General features: G+C 47.8%; 1 protein-coding gene across 1 annotated transcript in view; it reads right to left on the bottom strand.

Annotated features, from left to right (window-relative positions):
- Positions 1 to 20,461, bottom strand: part of ITIH6 (inter-alpha-trypsin inhibitor heavy chain family member 6) — a 28,526-nt gene extending 8,065 nt beyond the window's left edge. Inside the window, exons 1-7 of the mRNA XM_036415816.1 lie at positions 20,360 to 20,461; positions 18,789 to 18,943; positions 13,278 to 13,388; positions 12,282 to 12,529; positions 10,026 to 10,195; positions 4,978 to 5,094; positions 685 to 856 (exon numbers count right to left, since the gene is read on the bottom strand). Of these exons, the coding sequence (XP_036271709.1) occupies positions 685 to 856; positions 4,978 to 5,094; positions 10,026 to 10,195; positions 12,282 to 12,529; positions 13,278 to 13,388; positions 18,789 to 18,943; positions 20,360 to 20,461 (1,075 nt within the window). The remainder of the gene's footprint in view (positions 1 to 684; positions 857 to 4,977; positions 5,095 to 10,025; positions 10,196 to 12,281; positions 12,530 to 13,277; positions 13,389 to 18,788; positions 18,944 to 20,359) is intronic.

Below are 20,461 nucleotides of genomic sequence, written 5' to 3'. Positions count from 1 at the left end.
ATGTTTCATTCTCTAGTCAGATTGGCAGCTTCTCAAGGACAGTACCTCACAATTCCAGGGCAAGAAAGGGCCAAATTGATAGGAATTGATGGTGGGTGGGGAAACTTCAGTAATTGTTTGAGAAACAATTGATCAAAAGCCAGAATCAGGGCAGCAACTTACTCGAAGGCTTGGAAATAAATATCTAGATTATTGATTTTTTTTTTTAAAGTCTTAGCCCTAACCTGTTTGGCTCAGTGGAGAGAGCATCAGTCTGCGGACTCAGGGGTCCCAGGTTCAATTCCGGTCAAAGGCCTGTACCTTGGTTGCAGACACATCCCCAGTAGGGAGTGTGCAGGAGGCAGCTGAATGATGTTTCTCTCTCATCGATGTTTCTAACTCTCTATCCCTCTCCCTTCCTCTGTAAAAAATCAATAAAATATATTTTTAAAAAAGTCTTAGCAAATTCTTCTATGTGCTTTAAAGAACAGGAAACTTAAATCCAAAGGGGGAATATGCCCTAAAACACATGGAGAATCAACTGTGCTATTTCCACTAGGTCATAGGCACATATTTGTGTAAAATGTAATCATGATATTCATGGCACTGTGAGAGGTGAGGTGGATGGGGGAATGAAGGGAGCATTTTAAGAATTTCCCACATCACCACAGCCTGCCCATTGGGGTGGGTAGGTCTAATACTTACAACCATCAGCTTCCATGTGGCCCAGGTACTCCTTGGCACTGTGTACATTCTGGATGGTGGCCTGGATGGAGCCTCCAGTTTTCCAGACACTAACCGTGTCAGAAAAGGAGATGATGTTGAAGTAGTCGTTGGCCCGCAGATCACCAAGAATCACATTCATGGCCTTTTTAGTCTGTGGGACATGGACAAAGTGAAGGAAATGGACCAATACTTGAAGTCTTACATTTGAAAAGCTCTTTGTGTATAGGGTACTAAGATTTAGGACTCTCTGATCCCAACACCCTGTGGGTATAGGATTCTCAGGTCAAAATGCTCTGTAGGCTCTATGGCCCAAAGCCCAGAATGACACTGTCCAGTAGAAGCTTCTAGCCACACGGAGTCTTACAATGTAAATGTAAGTTTGTTAAAACCAAAGAAAAAATTTATAATTCTGTTTTTTCACTTGAAGTGGCCTGTGGTTACTGTACTGGAAACTTCAGAACTTTAAAACATTTCTATAATCGAAAAGGTTCTATTGGACAGTGGTGGTCTATGCTTCCAGAGACTTAGGATTCATGTGTTCTATAGTTATGGGACCCCGTGACCCAGAATTCAATGATTCCAGGGCCCTGAAGTTTAAGCTTTATAATGCTAGGTCTTTATAGCTGTCTTTCAATGACCTTGCAATGCTTGATTCTGTTTCATCTAATCTGTTCTTCTACCTCACCCTCTGTTTCTTCCAGTCTGGTCTTTACCAGCCCCAAATTCTATTTTGTCTCTCACAACTGTTGCTGTTGTTGTGTCCTTTAGATAGCAGACCTTTCCACTTTCCCTTTACTTACCCATATTTTTACTGTTCCTTCAGTTGCTCCTTTTCTGGGCAGCCCTTCTTTGAATGCTTACTCTGACCCATGCCATTCCCACCCAGACATTATTCTTCCCAGACTGTTTACTGACTGTCTTATGTGGAACATTTTCATTTTCCATCCAGATATTGAGCCCTCTGAGGACAAGGCTTAGAATACATCTTCCTTCTGGTTCCCTTCTCATGGCACTACATAGCAGAGGGCTAGGCACATAGGAACTGGGAACTGTGTTTCTATTGTAACTGGCTCTGAAGTCTATGGTGGGTTCAGTAAATAGGACACGTGGCCGAAACCGGTTTGGCTCAGTGGTAGAGCGTCGGTCTGCGGACTGAAAGGTCCCAGGTTCGATTCCTGTCAAGGGCATGTACCTTGGCTGCGGGCACATCCCCAATAGGGGGTGTGCAAGAGGCAGCTGGTCGATGTTTTTCTCTCATCGACGTTTCTAGCTCTCTATCCCTCTCTCTTCCTCTCTGTGAAAAATCAATAAAATATATTAAAAATATATTAAAAATTATTAAATAGGACATGTGGGTTCTAGTATTAGGTACCATTTATAGGACACTTCTATGTTCAAGGAACTATGAAAAATGCTTTAGGTGCATTAGCTCATTTCATCCTCACAGCAACACAATGAAGAAGATACTAATATTATCCTCATTTTACAGGTGATGACAATGAGGCTCAGTGAACAGAGTAAACAGGTTCAAGTCTATAGGCAGTTCAGTAAATAGGGGATGTGGGGACCTATATTGCTGGAAAGGGTTGGTGAGCCACAGTTCCCAATCAGCGACACAATCATGAGGGTAAGCAACAGCTACTCTACAGTATTTTTGTTGTTGTTGATATTGTGTGTTGTGCTTTCACAGCCCATCGTGTCACAAAAGGTCAGTCTATGTCATCTGTTTCTGGTGAGAAGAAGATGAGGAAGGCAATTACTCTTGAGATGAAACTCAAGATAATTGCTCAAGTGTAGGCTCATGTAAGCCCTTTGAGCACATTTAATGCAGGCTATGATGTTTGGTAGGTTAGTTGTATTAAGCATGTTGACATGATATTTTCAATTTATGATGGGTTTATTGGATACATAACCCCATCATGTACCTTGTAGCAGAGTAGTCCCAATTATTCCCTCCTGTCCCTTATAACATTGCTGTCATTAATTTCACTTATCAGTAAGCTATATTCCCTGAATACATGATTGCTACTATTCTTTTGAACTACCTGTTTTCTGTTAGATAAATTAAAAATAAAATATTTGATGTTACCTTCATTTATTCCTTCTCTAAATCTTTCTTTTTTTTTTTTTTTAATGTTGATCCAAGTGTCTGAGATATACTATTTTTCTTCTCTCTGAAGAATTTCTTTAAACATTTACCTGTTTGAGGCAGGTCTGTTAGCAACAATTCCCTCAACTTTGGCCTGGTTGATAAAGTATTTCTTTCACTTTGGATGGACAATGAGGCTGTACACAGAATTCTAGGCTAGCTTGTCCCCCCTCCCCCTTTTAAGACTTTAAACCTTTTACTCCACTTTTTTTTTTTTGGCTTGCGTAGTTTCTCAAGAGAAATCTGATGTAATTCTTATCCCTGTTCCTCCATAAGTAAAGTGTTATTTCCTATGAGCTTTTTAAAGGATTTTCTTTTTGTCTTTGATTTTCTGAAGTTTGAATAGGATGTGCCTATCTGTGGATTATTTGGTATTTCCTGTTTAGTGTTCTTTGACCTTCCTGGACCTATGATTTGATGGTTGGCATTTATTTTGGAAAATTTATATCTATTCATTCATTCAACTGTTTCTTCTGTTACTTCTCTCTTTATTCTCCTTCTGTTACTCTCATTTCAATATATGTTACACTTTTGTAATTGTATGCAGTTATTGAATATTCTGTAGGTTTTTTCCCTCATTTTTTCCTTTGCTTTTCAGGTTGGGAAGTTTCTATTGTCATATCTTCAAGCTCATAGATTCCATGTTCAGGCTCCTAATAAGCCCACCAAAGACATTCTTCATTCCTGTTACTGTATTTTATATTTCTAACATTTCCTTTTAATTTTCTTAGGACATCTATATTTGTTTACACTGCTCATTTGTTCTTGCATGCTGTCCACTTTATCCATTAGAGCCCTTAGCATATTGATTAGTTATTTAAAATTCTCACTCTGATCATTCCAACATACCAGTCTGGTTCTGATGTTGATTTATCTCTTCAGACTGTGTTTTGTCTTTTAGCATGCCTTCTAAGTTTTTGTTGAAAGCCAGAGATTATGTATCAAGTAAAAGGTACTGAGGTAAATAGGACTTCAATGTCAGGTTTTATGTTTATTGTCTAGAAGTGCAATGGCGTTTGCCGATTGCTGCAATTGCAGGTGTCAGAGGATAACATTTCTTTTAGGGTCCCTGTTTTTATCTCCTCTGTCTTGTGTATCTCTAGAGATCTTTGCATAAATTATGTGTAGGCTTCCAGTTCTTTAAGCTGAAACCTCCTGTTGCTCTGCAAAATACATGTTGATATAGTGGGAATGTATTGGGGGAGGGGAAGCATTGCATAGTTCTATCATTATGACTCATTCTTTTAGGGCAACTGTGCCCCTGGAATATGACTGTCACATGTTCTCCTTAGCTTAGGAGAAATAGGAAGGCTAGAAAGGTTTGGAATTCGCTATATCCTTTCCTCTATAATGAAGGCGAAAGGGAGACAATTTTCATTATCTACCTACCCCAAGTTTGGCTACACTTTGCTAAAACAAGTCAGTTTGCCTTAGGTCCCATGGGCTTTGTGGTTCAGAACTTCAAGGTATAAAGGCTATCCTGTCCCAGAACACTTGAACCTTATAACTAGACACCCCGAGTACCATGGTTATAAATACTGCTTCCAGAATATTAAGGATTCAGGCTCTAAATCCAAAATCTTTTTGGCCAACGGCTCTGTTTCAAGGGTGCTTTGGGAGAAGGGCTACAAGATTTAAGTCTAGAAGGAACAGACTTTATGGTTTCTATGCACTACAATGCTAGCATACTGTATTTTTCTGGCGTTGAAGTAAAAATTAACTTAATTTAAAAGCCTGTGGCCTTGGAAATGTTCAGAGTCTAAAATGACTTAGGTTTTATTTATTGTTTGGCTCAGGAGTCTGATAGCAGCACACTCTAGCTCAGAGACTCAGCAATGCTGGGCCTTTCTGAGCCCAGTTTTGTGGTGGAGGGTCTCAGTGGCTCAGGCCCCACAGTCCAGTGTTTCAACGGCCCTCATATTCTGCGGCTCCAGGTCCACCTGGCTCCTGACAGGTGGCTCCTGACAGGTAAGGTACCAGGAGCCTAAAGTGGGGCCAGGCCTATAAGAGCAAAGGGTGATGGGATGATGGAGCCCCTGGCCCCAGGGACCCCATGTGGCAGCACTCTCTGCTGCTTAGACTTAACAAGAAGAGGTCGGAGAGGTCACCAGGCTGCTCATTACCTGCTTCATCTTGGTACCAAACATGGAGCCGCTCACGTCAATAACGAACACCACGTTTTTCTCAACAGGTGGGAGGCCTCTGGGGGCAAAGTAGTGAATGAAATAGCCATCGTAAATCTGGACAAAGGAAGGAAAGCACAAGAACTGTGAAAGCTGGTTTAAATCAGGCCCCTCTAAGTCTCCTCCATAGCGGCCTCTCTGCTGCCTAGGCCTTCTCACTGTGTCTGGTTAAAGGGGCGTGGGTGCCATTGTCTCTCCCATGCCCATCTCTCCCAGCAGAACTGTGTCTCTGCCTTTCGGGCTGTCAGCCTGGGAGCTGCCCCAGAGCTGTGCAGACTGGCTTGGGGCCCAGGGCTCCAAGGAGCAGGATCTCTGTAAAATGTGAGTTCCTGTCCATGAGAGCTGGGCTTGCACAGTCTCCAGGGCCCCTAGGGACCTTCTGCCTGGGCTCCAGGAACTGGAACTATTGTTTTAACCTCCCTCTATAGAGTGAGCCTGGGGCCCAGCTCCCCAGCTCCATGGCTGCCAGGGGCTGGGAGTATGCAGGGCCTCCCTCTCCTCCTTCAGCTCCTTTCTGCTGTTGCTGGGCAGAGCAGGAGGGGAGGAGGGAGCAGAGGCTGAGGGAGCTGCTTGTGCAGAGGGGATTGGTTAGACCAGGTGCAGATGCCTCAGGCTGTGGGGGCTGTGATTGGCTGCCGCCCCCTCCCCCTACTCCCAATCTCCCTCTGCAGGGCCTGGGGGCTGGGACAGCTGAGGGAAGGGGAGGGGGAGCTGGGAGGGCCCCCAGGACCAGTGTCAGCTCAGCCTGGAGGAGAATGGGCTTGCTGAGGGTCTGAGCTGCCCAGCAGCCTGAAGTGGCTGTGCCCTGGGGTAAACAGCTTCCTCTCCTCACTGCCATGCAGGCACCCTCTGATCACGAGGCTGGGGACACCATGTCCTCTTCTCTCAGGGGACCTCAGAAGACAGGGGAGGACATCTGGGCCTTCCCCCCACCCCAGCCTTTGAGTTAATCCCCAAGTACATGTGCAGGCCCTGTGTCCACTTTCCCCCGGCACCCTACGGCGCTTCCCAAAGCCTGGTCCACCACCTGCACCTGGCCGAGCCAAGGGCAGAGGCCAGCCGTCCTCCTCTGTTCCTCCCCTGCCTGGTAAGCGAGAGCTTCTGGAGAGAGCACACACCCCTCCGTGGTTCCAGGCTCACAGGTGGCCCCGCACCTCACATCCTATAAGCCAGAGGCACTGCGCAGGTCACCAGCCTCTCACGCTCACCTCAGCTGGCGTGCCCTTCCTCTCTCAGGACATGTCTCCCTCCCTTCCTCATGGAGGAAATTGAGGACACCAGGCCATGTTCCTTGCACTGCCCCCTACCCTTGCTCAGGGTTCACATCCCCATATGCCCCTTCTCTCTGCTGAAAGTCCAAAGAATCCAGGCCTGGACCCATGGACTCCCAGGCTATCTTGCACCTGCTCCACCGGCCAGGCCCCTACACTCCAAATTTAGAATAAACATATTTATGTGTTTTCTATCCACTAAGACAAACTCCATTGATCCCAATCCCACACATCTGCAAGCCAGCGTCTCCCCCTGTAGCATGCCACAGGAATGATTTGGACACTCATAAGGGTCTTCTCATCTCCTTCTCACTCCCCCACTGACCACAGACTGGGTCTCACCTCCACCACACAATGGCTTTTTCTCACCAAAGGCAACAATGACCAGCTGGTATCCAAACTCAGGGAGTATATTTCCATTTCATCCAACTGCACCTCCCTGATGAATTCACAATGGATTATTTTCTCTGATTTCTTCACAAAACTTTTACCCAGGGATCTGAGATGGTGAACTCTCCTTATTTCCCTACCATCTCTGGTATGTGTGTCAGTGTCTTTCTTAGGCTGCATTTCTCCCCCCTGTCTCTCCAGAAGTGCCTCCCAATATGTTTGAACCATGGCATGCCAGAAAATGATTATGTCTGTGCAGCACAATGGAGGGAAGTGGTGGGAATTTACAGCTCTGAGCAGATTGTTGGCAGCTGGTGGGTTGGGACCAATAGCTCCTTGGATGGAATCTCGGCCTTAGCAACTGTCATCCTGGATCTCCCTTGTGGCTCTGCACATTCTCCCTGGGTCACCTGGCTAGCCCTTGGGTTTCCACTGCCCAGGCTCCACTGATGACTTCACAAGTCCTGCTCCTGCCCACAGCTTTCCACGCCTCCCCCTCTGCAGCTGCACACCCACTCGCTATTGGACCTGTTCCCTTCGATGTCTGAAGAGGCCTCCAATGGATTCTGGACCAACAATAAATTCATCCTCTGCCTCCATCCTTCCCCTGAGCACCTTTGTCATTGAAGGCAGTGTCATCCACATGGCCACTCCAGATGCAACCCCGAGGGTCACTCCTCAGTCCGGCTGTGCCCTCCTTCCCAAACTCAACCAGCTACAAGCTGCTCCTCGTTTCTTGTGCTGGATATCTCAGGTCCACCCCACTCTCAATCCCAAACTCACACAGCCCTACTCAGGGGTTTCTGTCAAGTTTCCCTGCTTCTATTGTGGCCCCTTCCAACCATATGTCTTGGCAGCTCCTGCTGGATCTGGCCTTTCCAACCAAAATCTCATAATGTCATTCCCTCTCTTGGCTGCCTGGTCCCCTCAAGGCAAATGGCAAGCTCCTTTTCTGCCCCTGCAGCCTTTGAACTTTCTGTCTCAGCTTTTGCCATTTCTTGTGCCTGAAACCTATGCTCTGGGACTCCAATCCACTTGGAGTTCCTTATGCACCCATGGAGAGTTCCAGCCCCCTTCTTTGTGTCATGCAAAGCCCCCCTCCCTACTTGGTGCACTTCTTGACATTCTTAAAGACAAAGTTACAACAAGTCCCAAGTTCCAGTAGGACATGATCTCACTCATCTGGGGGAAATGGTGAACAACATAGACTGATGAACAAGAACAGGCCCAGAGATAAGGAGCCATGGGTCAGACTGTTGGACCTCAAAGGGAGGGTGGGGATAAAAGGGAGAGATCAGCCAAAGGACTTGTGTGCATACATATGAGCTTAACCAGTGGTCAAGGACAATAGGGGGGTGGCAGCATGAGTGGGGTAGGGGGTGTGGGATTGGAATGGGGGGTTAAGGATAAATATGTGATACCTTAATCAATAAAATTTTTAAAAAGTCCCAAGTTAGTCTGTACTTCCTCCAGAGAGCCATCTTCTCTCTTCTCGATGGCTTCCATCAGAACTGGTGTTGTCATTGAGAGAGCTTTTCTCAACTTGTGTCAGTATTGATTCTCTGTGCTTCACTCAAAGACAGTGAATAGGATCTGTATGTGGTTCACCTCGGGTTTCCAACATCGGCCAACAGTGGGCATGACACATATCACCTTCCCAGGGAGTCCTGACTGAATGACTAAAGAGTGAGTTGCTGGCCTTTGAAATTGGGCATAGTTGAGTGGGAAGGGAGGTGAATTGAGGGTTCTTGGTGAGGGGATGCACACAGTGGATGAGAGTATGGGTCATCTCATGGAATGCCCAATTCCACCTATGGTACCTCCATTTCTACTCCAGGCAATGGGGGGAAAAGTAGAGAATGAAGAAGCAGATAAATACCTTTACTCACACACCATGGAACAGCAGGTCAAGGCCCCTGCTGCCACCTACTGGCAGGGTACCCTCTGCTCCAATTCTAAGAGGGCAATTGACTGTCATTCCCCCTACGCAGCAGGCTGGCTGTGCCACACCCCTGAGCCCCTGTACACACACTCTCTCCTGTCTCTGCATGCACTTCCCATCAGCCTACCTGCCCATGTGGAGGCGGGCTCTGTTCCTTTTTGCCTTGCTAATTGAGGGCCAACCCCTTTGGGAAGGCTTTCTTCAAACCCTTCTCAGTGGCGTGCACACATCGCCCACACTAGGACGTGTTATGAATGTGAAGGCTCCATTTATCTGTCCCTTTGAAGACTAGGACCTTCCGGAGGGAGAGTAGCGTGTGTGTCCAAGGCTTCTCTGAGTTCTCAGAGTCAGTGGGGACAGCACTGAGCTAGAGTAGCTCTGCTCGGTGGAGTTGCGCCCACCTATGAGTTACTGAATACATGGGCACATGAGGGGAGGTGTGACCAAAGACCATATTAGCCCGAGGAAGAGGAATTGTGAGTGGGGTGTGGTCATCAGGGAGGTGGTGTTTCAGAAAGGTCTTTAGAGACAAGGGGGACACTGGCCTGTCGGGAAAGGAGGGAGACGACATCTCCAGGGCAGCAGAGAGGAGAAATGCTCAGACACAGATGAAGGCAGTCCAGGTGCTTATTGAGAGGTGTGTGGTGTGGTGGGGAGGCAGCGGAGGGTCGGTGAGCACTGGAGGCAGTGAGCTGTGTGGTGGGAAAGGCAGGGGCACCAGCCATCTGAGGCCGCTGTGTCATTGTTCTCACAAAGCCAGGTCTGGGATCAGTGCTCTGCCCGTCCAGTAGTGCCGGGGACCTCTGGTTATTTGGAGGATTGTGAGAGCTCAGGATTTAAGAGATCCCTGCTTGCGGAGATGGCTCTGAGGAGGCAAAAGGAGTTTTTAAAACCTGGAGATAGCCAGAAAGTCCAAGAGAACATGGGAATATCAGAGCTGCAGAAGGTGTGAGAGCCATTGAGTGTGAGAGACCTATGACTGGCCAATAGCTCACTTTCTAAAAGGACTGCTTATGGGGTAGGGATGGGCTGGAGGGGGGTAATGGGGGGGAGGGGGACATATGTAATACTTCCAACAATAAATAATTTAAAAATAAATGAATTAAATTAAATAAATGGACTGGTTAGAGTGGGCTATGGATTGATTTAATTAGAAGGGATGCATTTGGAGCTTGATTCAATTTTTAGAGTTCCAGGTCCCCAGTGCTCAGGGGGAGCACGTGTGCCTCCTCACACGTGACGTCACGTGTCACACACCTTCCTGATCTGGCCTGCTGGTCCTCACTATTCCCCTGGGAGAAGGACATGAGTCACTTGTGGAAACCGGGTTGTCTCCGGGGCTGTGACTCCAGAGCTCACGCTCTCCCCATCCCCCCGGCCCTCACCTGCACGTCGCCAATGATGTCCTCCATGACCACATCATACTGGACCACAAAGTCGGCCATGATGCCCAAGCTGGAGAAGGCAGCCTGGTCCTTCAGGGTGGGGCAGAAGGTGACTCGCACACAGGTCTCTCCCTTCTCAATGCTCGTGGCTGGGGGCGGGCCAGCCTCACCTGTATGGGTGGGGAGGGATGGCGTGGAGGGCTCACCAGCAGGAAGCCAAGCCAGGGCACAGCCAAAGGAACAATAGCTGGGGAGGGTGAGAGGGAAGCCCTGCACCACCTGCTGCCCTCCTGCCTGCAATGCCATTCCACCTGCCCCAGTGCCACACTCCTTCCTCTGCACATCCCAGAGCCAGCTCTGCCTGCTCTCCTCTGCCAGCAAGCCTGCCCCGGCTGGCTGACCCAGCCCTCCCTCACTCCCAGGCTCCGGGAGGCGGGCCCTCATGCACACCTTTGCCCTGGCTCACCGCCATCCATCCTGAGGCCTCGTGTCCTGTCCCAGGTAGACCAGCAGCCTGGCCCTCCTGCCAGAGAGGCCTGTGCCGTGTGTTGTGGAGAGACAGACGCACAGACAGGGCCTGGGTTTCTCCTGTGCCCCTCACGGCTGTGGGAAACTGCAGTCCATCAGGGTTCTCCTCTGGGATAGCATTTCATGTGTTTTCTGCCCCCTCTGCCCTCTGCCTCTCAGAATCACATGTGTGTGTGAATAGGCTGTTCGCGCCTCATGGAAACAGAGGACTCTCTGGGCCGGCCCGGATGTTTGCTGAGCTGGCCATAAGATCAACTCCTCTGGAATTTCAGCCCAAGACAACTGTCCTCTTAGACTGTGTCTGTGCCTCTTCTTTCCAGAAAATGAAAACTTGGGAATTCTGCCACCTGCTCCCCCTTTTCTGCTCCAGCTGTCCGGAAGTTGAGGGGCAAACTGAGGCCCCATACTCTCTGAGGCCCCTGCTCACATACATTCCCGACTTCCTTCTTTCCAGAGGTCTTTGTTCTGCCTTTATCCCCACAGGACTGGCTCTACCCTCTGTTTTAACCTTTGTGGAGCAGGGGGAGGGAGCTGCCATTTTTAGCCTGGGGGGTAAGAGGGCAGGCTCCAAGGCTCAGAGGCTGCCTTGGGCCCTGGAAACTCATTCCCACTCTCTCAGCCTCAGTCTCCCCAGGATCGTAGCTCCCATTTCATAGACGGTGCTTGTGGGGATGAAAAGAGACTTATGTCAAGCATTGGGAGCCATCTTTGCATCTTAGTAATTGCTCAATCATTCTAAGGATTGCCATTTTCATCAAGCCTTCCTTCCTGGCTGCAGGGCTTTGCAGGGAGGAGCTTATCACCTCTCCCCTGGTCCTGGGCCACAGGTGGCATCTCTTCATGGTGCAGATGGAAAAGGGAAGCAGAGCACTCGAGGGATTTGCCTGCGCCCCACCTTAGGGGAAGGTCAGAGCTGGGATTGGAGCTCATGTCTGTGTGTCTGTCTCTCCTCCTGTGTACCACACTGTCGCTCTGGGTTCTCAGGGGCACAGTAGGTAGGAGCTCCCAGCTGAGGAGCTTGGTGAGGGTGGCCACAACCCCGGTGATTTCTCTGTGCCTGTCCACTCATCTCTCAGAGGAGGTGGGTGGGCCAGGCCAGTGGTTCTCCCACCTGGGCAGACTGCAAGTTCACCTGCCAACTGGGCAGAAACAGGTTCTTGGGCCCCTCCCCAACCTACTGAATCAGACTCCAGAGGTGGGGTCCCAGAATCTGTACCCCTAACATGGGGGTTCTGATGTCGCCAGTCTGGCCTTCACACACCCCTAGCTGCAACTTACAGCCAGGCTGGCAGCCAGGACATCTAAGGCCCGCATCGCCTGAGACCACATCCTCAAGGACAGCCTGCAGTGTGTGCTCTCCTCCCACTGCCCTTCCCTTCTCAGCCCTAATCCCACAGCAAAGCAAGATTTGGCTTCCACAACCCTCAGCATTGTTAACACATGATTTCATTGAGCCCACCCAGCTAACCCTCCCCTAATCTGTATTTTTTCATGAGGAAAATCAGAACTCTGGGAAGTGGTTGGACTTGCTCTTTCACATAGCTCACAAGGTTCAGGCCAAGTTTTTAACCCTCAAATCTTTCACTACTGACATGTTTTCTTCACTTTTTTTTTTTCCAGTGTGAGTGCAGAGCAGAAGAGGCACTAGAAGGAAGCCCACGGAGAAGGGGAATATTCCCATTCAGGGAAGGCCAGTCTCATGGCTGACCCGTAGTTCTGCCCACATACTTGTGTGGGTGTTGGTGCGCAGGCGGCTGGTCCTCAGAGGTGGTACGTGAACATAGCCAATGCCCGTCCTTTCTGACACTGTGACCTCTATACTTAGCTTTGTCACCAATTGGCCAGGCCTCAGGCTCACCACCAGCTGGTATTGGCCCTGGTGCCGCTGCAGCAGTTCCTCATAGGCCAGGGAAAAAGTCACCTCTGTGCCTGCTGCCAGGCTGGTGGAGATTCGGAACTTTTCTGATTCCCGGTCCCTGGGCATGAAAGGGAGGAGGGTGGGAAGGGGATGGGATGTCACGAGGGGGAGGGGAGCTATTAGATGACCTAGTTCTGCCCATCCCCGCCCCGGCCCCAGCAGACCTGACAAGGCTTCTAGTTTTACTAAGTCTCTTGCCCACAGTTAGTCATCCACTCATTAATCTGTCTCTCTCCTTCATTCACCCTACTCAATATTCTTCCTTAGAAAATCTATCAGAGGAATCCTATTATAAGGAAACTCTGGCAGTGAAATTCTGAATCTAGGCTAGAACAATAAGGGGCTAATGATTTGTTTTGCCAAAAGAGTTTTCAATTTACACAGGATGCCTCTTCCCCTTCCCACAGCCCCTCACACCCACCCATCTCCTGTGCTTTAGACTCAGCTTGTGTCAATTTGCAGTGGTCAAACGTAACATTTACGTGCTTGGTGAAATTCTTTTGGAAGCTGGGAGGAAACATTGAAGGAACACAAAATCTCACTTGAACACAACCTTACCGGAAGGTGCCAATTCTTAAACAAGCCACATCCTGCTGGCAGGAGGAAAGTGGAAATGGAGAAGTAAACTCCCATTTATTGAGCACCTACTCTTTTACAGGCCAAAGGAACTCACGCTATCTTCATGCGTAGAGATCATTGGCCCCACTTTACCAAAGTAGAGACTGAGACCCAGAGAGAACATGTGTAAGCCCCGGGTCATGCAGCTAAGATGTACTTGCCATGCTTCAGATTGGATGGAGCCTTACCTGATGCCTACATGAGCAGCTGTCTTTCCCTGCTGATGGGCTTCCTCATAGATTTTCTTTGCCTGGTGCTTTTCTTTGATTTCTGCAATGTAGACTTTATTGTTGATGGTCCTGATGGAGCAGGAAAGAGGAAGGCCAGAAAGAGACAGAGAAATAAAAATAAATGGTCAGAGACAGAGAGAGAAAGAGACAGAAGAAGAAGAAGAAGAAGAAGAAGAAGAAGAAGAAGAAGAAGAAGAAGGAGGAGGAGGAGGAGGAGGAGGAGGAGGAGGAGGAGGAGGAGGAGGAGGAGGAGGAGAAGGAGGAGGAGAAGAAAGAGGAGGAGGAGGAGGAAGGGAAGGAGGAGGAGGAGGAGGATAAGGGAAAGGGGAAGGAGAAGAAGAAGAAGAGGGAAAGGGGAAGGAGAAGGAGAAGGAGAAGGAGAAGGAGAAGGAGAAGGATGGAGGATGGGGCAAGAGAAAAGGGGCAGAAGAGTACCATAAAGCCAGGGTGAGAGCAGGAACAAGAGAAAAGAGAAGAGAGGGAGATAAAAGCAGGTTAGGCAGTTATCATTATCTCTATTTGTCATATGGGGAAATAGAAACAGTTGGCATATGATGGGCCTGATGCTAGGACTTTATGTTTCCCAAAGTGTTGAATGAGTTCCATGTTTTGGCACGTAAAATAATTTTAGGTGGGACATAACCGAACATTTTCATTACAGTTGCTATGTTCTTACTGTAATGTGTATTGAACATATAAGTAGCATGTTGAACCCATGAGTTCATAAATATTGTTGCTTAGAATAAAAATTATATCTAAAGAAAATATATTAAGCACATAATATGATAGGTGGTACACGTGGTAAAAATTGTGAAAGCAGAATGCAAATTCCTGCAAAGGCATCTGGCTCAGAGACTGATGGGATACTAATGGAATTGTTTACCCCTGTTTTTCCCATCGCTCTGAGAAGGTAATAAAGTGTAAAGGACTTCAAAGAAGGGAGAGAGCATTTTTGCTCAAGTCTTCAAGAAAGTGTCCTGAGGATGTGGCCTTGGTGTTGGGCCTGAAAGACGGGGCGGATTTGGATAAATAATCCTCATTGGCCTTGCCTTCTGAGTCTCCATTGCTGGCTCCTTCTCTTCCTCTTTTCCCTTCTTCTCCTTCCCCTCCCCTCCTCTCCCCTTCCCTTTCCTTCTACTCTTCTTTCTACAGTCACTTTCTAGGTGAGTTCACCTAGTCCCGTGGCTTTAAATATCATTTATAGAGAGGTTACTCCTAAATCTATGCATCTCAAGTGTGTACCTATCCCCTGAACTTCAGACCTCTATATCTAATTGCTTACTTGGTATCTCCACTAGAATGTCCAATAGGCACCTAAAGCTTAACACTCAAAACTGAGTTGCTGGTATCTCCTCCACCTCCCCAGTCTGCTCCTGCCCTGGTTTTCCTTATCTCAGGAAGTAGTTGTTCAGCCGAAAATCTTAGAGTTATGCTCGCCTCCCTTCTTCCTCTCACACTCCACATCTAATCCATCAGGGAATTTGGGCTCTATCTTTAGATACATTCACAATCTACTTCCCAGCACTCCTACAATTGCTACCCTTGTCCAAACTACCAACATCTTTTGCTCAGATAAGTGTGATAGCTTCCTAACTGGGCCCCCTCTTTAAAGCATTGCCTCCTTATTATCTGTTCTTTTCACACCAGTAAGATATATCTTGTTAAATCCCAAGTCAGTGTCTCCACACCCCCCACCACCATTCCCCCCCCCCCCAGAACTCTGAGGCCCCATCTCAACTCAGAGTAAAAGCCAAACTACTCACCAGGGCTCCCAGTGCCCTATACAGTCTGGCTCACTGCCACTTCTTTAACCCCGTCTCCTCCTCCACTTCCCTCATTCATTGGACACCAGCCACACTGGCCTCTTGGCTGTTTCTTGAATTTGTTCAGCACACTCGTGTCTCAGAGTCTTTGCAATGGCCGTTCCCTTTGTTTGCAACACTCTTCCTCCAGATCTTTGCAAGTCTTATACATACCCTCACTTCTTTCAGTTCTTTGCTCAAATGCCATTTTCTCAGAGAGACAGCTTCGGCTGCTCTAAAGTAACATCTTCCCTCTCACATTCTAGTTCCCTTGATCTACTTTCTACTTCTTCACAGCACTTCTCATCCACAAAGTGATTTAGGGTCCCTTGTTTATGTTTTCCTTCTGTCTTTTCTCCACTGGGCTGTGGGCTTCCTGAGGGCAGGGTTTTCATCTTTCTTATTGGCTGCCGTATCCCAGTGTCTAGACTCTAGAATATGGCCTGGCACACAACAGATACTCAACAATTATTTGTGGGATGGGAATTCCAGACAAACAGCAGGAAAACACAGAGGGGGTTTCAGGGAATAGCAAGTAGTTAGTCAGATTTGGCTGGAGCAGAGGGGCAAGGAAAGGAGGTGCGGAGAGAAGTTTGGAGTGGTTGGGTGGGCCTAGAGAATAAAGGGCTTTGAACACCAGACTCAAGAAACTCATATTGCCGAAACCCGTTTGGCTCAGCGGTAGAGGGTCGGCCTGCGGACTGAAAGGCCCCGGGTTCGATTCCAGTCAAGGGCATGTACCTTGGTTGCGGGCACATCCCCAGTAAGGGGGTGTGCAAGAGGCAGCTGATCGATGATTCTCTCTCATCGATGTTTCTACTCTCTATCTTTCTCTCTTCCTCTCTGTAAAATATCAATAAAATATATTAAAACAAAACAAAACAAAACAAACAAACAAACAAAAAAACCAGCCATAGTGGGTATGCAGTATAAGTTTTTTTTTTTTTTTTAAGTGAAGGGTTGGGTCAGAGCTAGCCTTTGAGGAGTGATAGATAGCTCAGTGTCCTAGAGAACATGACTGCAACTCTGTAAGAGGCAGGAGCAGCAGTCTCTATTTTATAATTGGAGAAACTGAGGCACAGGTTTCGGGGTGGGGATGAAAGGGATAAAGTTATATGACCAAAGCAGCAGCTTCTGGGGATACTTGAGGAGGACAGGCAGACTGCAGAAGAGACCACTCAGGCAGGAAGTGTTTCTAGGCAGCTGAAACAGACTAGTGGTTGGGCTAGTGTGGGGGTGGGTCAAACTGGCTCTGCCCCAAAGTCTCCTGGGGGGTGTGGGGGTGTAGGGTGGAGCTGGTCTGGCAGCAACACACTGGGGTCTCTGTGTGTGTCTGTTGCCTCCAGCCAGCATACTTTCCACAAAGTCTGCCCAAGAACATTTCCTCCAGCCTGCTTTGCTTAGTTTAAATTTTTTTTTTCTCCTGGTGTTTTTTTTTCCTTCTTTTTCTATTGAAGCAAAAGTCCAAATTCTGTCTGAGTGCTTGGCCCTTTGCATCATTTGGCCAACAAGCTTTCTGGTTAGCCCCCATACTTCATGCTTGTTTGCCTTTGGTACCCCCCTTCCCCCCCGGGTCCTTCACATGCAGTGATTGATTCTGGTCCCTTCTCTTACCCATAGGAAAATCCTGCTTCCAGGAAGCCCTCCTTGACTACTCCATACCTCTCCCCTGAAGTCTATGCCAGGAGCATACCTCTTACCTCCTCCAACCAACCTGTCCTCTCTTCAGGGTAGTGCCATCGGCCCATTAAGACCAGGAGGTTCCTGATGACAAAGCCAAGACTCCAGGCCTGCTGTTGAGGCTCACAGGCTATTTACTGCACAATCGCCCTTCCCCCGCTGCTGGGAGGGAGTCTGAGCAAGGGCTGAAACTCTGCCTGTGCCAGCCTCACTCATCTGCCAAATCTGAGTCCCTCTCCCCAAAGCCAAGCACCCTTTTCTTACTCACACTAAGGTGCTATATGGGTTAATGACCCTCCCATCCCAAGTCTCCCCTTACCTGCTCCTCCTCCCATGCTCACCATCTCAAGGAGGGCACTGTCATCCACTGGGCCAGACAAGCTGAAACCAGTTTACTTATCACCCATATACATCATGCTGCTTCTTCCCTGTTACGGTCTCTCCAGTTCCACAGCCGAGGCACATCTCCAGCCCTCAGCATCCCTCATGCTGTCCCAGGTCCATAACTGAGCTCCCTGCTGCCGGGCTGGTCCCACCAGTCCACCCCCCACTTCATTACCATCACTCCTTGCTTAAAACTTCACCAGGTCTCCTCATTATGGGCCACGGTTATGTCTATAGTGAGGAGCTCACGCTCCATGGGGTGCTGGGAGGAATGATGAGGGTGTGGGAAAGGAGTAACACTCTGCTTATAGGATTTCTCTTTCTCACCCTTTACGTTTTCACATATGCTTTGTAATGTATCTAATACATTTGCTCAGTAGTCTATGTGTGAAATCTGTGAATTATTAGGTACATATTTGGGGAGTACATGGTCCAGTTTTTCCTAATGGGTGTCCAAACACAAGACTGAGGCAATCGAGTGATGGTAGGTAGATACTTGGTCTGGCATGGGAAGCCCTCCGCCACCTAGTCTTTCTTACCTCTCCAGTCTCACTTCTGACCTCTCTCTTCCCCAGCTTGTGCCCTACACTCCAGTGACACTGAGGTCACTGCAGTCCCCCTAATGAGGGAACAGTTATTTGCTCCCCTTTCGTCCACCTTCCCCAGCACTACCCTAACCCTGCTTGCCTGGTGAACATCTCATATTTCAAGCTTCTAACTTTATCCCTTTCATCCCCACCCCGAAACCTGTGCCTCAGTTTCTCCAATTATAAAATAGAGACTGCTGCTCCTGCCTCTTACAGAGCTGCAGTTTAGGTGTCATCTCTGTGAGGCTTTCTCTGAGTGTCTAGGGATGGGGAACTGGCCACTGTGTCCTGATAGCCCTCACCATTCCTACCATCCTATATTCACTTCTCTTTGTTTCCACAACTTTATTAACATGATCTCTTTCCTTTTTCATGTCCCCCGTTAGACCATGGACTCTTTGGGAGCAGGGACCACGTGCAATTCATTTCCTCTTTCCGTAGTACCCAGTGCAGTGTGAATTAGTCAATATCAGTGTTTGTTAAAAAATAAGTAAGCTGCCGAAACCGGTTTGGCTCAGTGGTAGAGCGTCGGTCTGCGGACTGAAAGGTCCCGGGTTCGATTCCGGTCAGGGGCATGTACATTGGTTGCGGGCACATCCCCGGTAGGGGGTGTGCAAGAGGCAGCTGGTCGGTGTTTCTCTCTCATCGACATTTCTAGCTCTCTATCTCTCTCCCTTCCTCTCTGTAAAAATCAATTATATATATATAATTTTTTTTTAAAGTAAGCTGATATTATCAAGGACTTATCCTGTGCCGAGCATTGCTTTTGGCATGTATTTTCACATATATGAACTCATTTCATCCTTGTAGGTAGGTTCTAATTTTATCTCCATTTTACCAATGTGTAAAATTGAGAAGTGACTTGTCCTGAGTCCCATAGCTGGCAGAGCCAGGATTCAAACTCAAGAAGTCTGACCTCAGAGTGCATGCTCTTCATCACTGTGCTCTGCTAAAAAACAAAGAATGAATGAATGTACGCACGAACGAGTGAAGCGGTGAGCCGGAAGCAGACTTACATAGTAAAATTGGAGATAAAGGCCAGGCGAGGCAGATCCAGGTCAAAAATGGCTTCATGGGCCTCATCATGTGGATTGAACAGGACAGAGGTGACCAAAGTGTGGGCATAGCGGGAAACCACAGTAGATCGCATGGAATAACTCGTCATCAACAGCTGGGAGAGAAGGCAGGAAGGTGGGTTACATAGATTCTATCCTTGGGCTCATAGACTAGTATTTTGGAACCCAGGACTCCTGGATAGGCCCTAGAAACTGAGTTCTAGAGGGGAAAAACAACCTTTGTCCTCCATTTTGTGGATCAGTGAGCTTTACCAAGTCTCAGAACCAAAGACTCACAGAAGATCACAAATCAAGGGGCCTTTGAATAATGTGTCTTCAACTTTAATGCACACATAAATCTCATGGAGGTTTTGGGAATATGTAGATTCCCATTCAGCAATTTTTTGGTGTGGGATTCTAACTTCCTAATAAGCTTCCGGGTGATGCTAATGTTGTTGCTGGTCCACAGATTTTACTTTGAGTAGCAAAGCTTTATAATATAACAGAGCAGCCCTGGCTGGGAGGCTCAGTTGTTGGAACATCGTTCTGTACACCAAAAGGTTGCGGGATCAATTCCCAGCCAGGGCACATACCTAGGTTGCCAGTTTGATCCCTGGTCAAGGAGCATATGGGAGGCAACCGATTGACACCTCTCCCCGCCCCCCCACTCCCCACCCTCCACCCCCTGCTGCTCTAAAAACCAATAAAAACACATCCTCAGGTGAGGATTTAATATACATATGTACGTATTTATACACACAGAGCAGCTGTCATTCATTGAGCCATACTCTGTTCAAAGCAATGTGATTATATATTTATCAACATATTATCTATCTATCTATCTGTCTATCTATCTATCTATCATCTATCTATCTATCTATCTATCTATCTATCTATCTATCTATCTATCTAATCTTCCTCTTTAAGAGCTCAGGTGTAAAGAATCACACTAAGTGCAATCATACAACTGAAGCATAATGAGCATTTGGCAGCCATAGTCTTATTTAATCCCCACATTGGCTCTATGAGCTAGCTACTATTATTGTCCACATTTTATGGATGTGTTAACTGGACCCAGAGACTGAGGTCACACAGCAAGTAAGATACTAATCTTCATCCTCATCTTTCCTGAAGCCAAGGTCTCTCCATATGCCCACACATAACGCACACCTACTTTATTATCAGTATGCAGCAGTGGGAAATGAGGGCATTTGGGATCACATGGACCTCGGTTCAAATTCTGGTTCTGCCACTTCCTGTGTCCTAACCTCTGAGCCCGTGTTTTCTTGTCTATGTGATGGGATTAGTCAAGCCTATGCCCCTGGGAAGCTGTCAGGACTAAATGAAATCATAACTCTAAGGTTCCTAATGCAACATCTGACATATGTTCAACAAATACTATTTTCTCTGGTCCTAGGTGATCAATTGTGGGTTCAAGGAAACAGATTGAATAACCTTCTCCTATCCCCACCCCCCAAGGAGCTAATTTTCTCACAAATCCCAAAGCTTGGTTCCCTTATCCCCAAACTGACCTTTGTGCTTGATGAGGGGGGGTCAGGAGGTCCCTGGTATGTCAGTTCAAGGAGAAAAGTCAGAAAAAGGCTGACACAGATGAGGCACCTCCACCCAGACAT

Source organism: Pipistrellus kuhlii, unplaced genomic scaffold (genome assembly GCF_014108245.1).
Source record: "Pipistrellus kuhlii isolate mPipKuh1 unplaced genomic scaffold, mPipKuh1.p scaffold_m20_p_51, whole genome shotgun sequence".
NCBI classification, from domain to species: Eukaryota; Metazoa; Chordata; class Mammalia; order Chiroptera; family Vespertilionidae; genus Pipistrellus; species Pipistrellus kuhlii.
The sequence above is the reverse complement of the archived record's forward strand: the minus strand, read 5'-3'. Positions and strand labels throughout refer to the sequence as shown.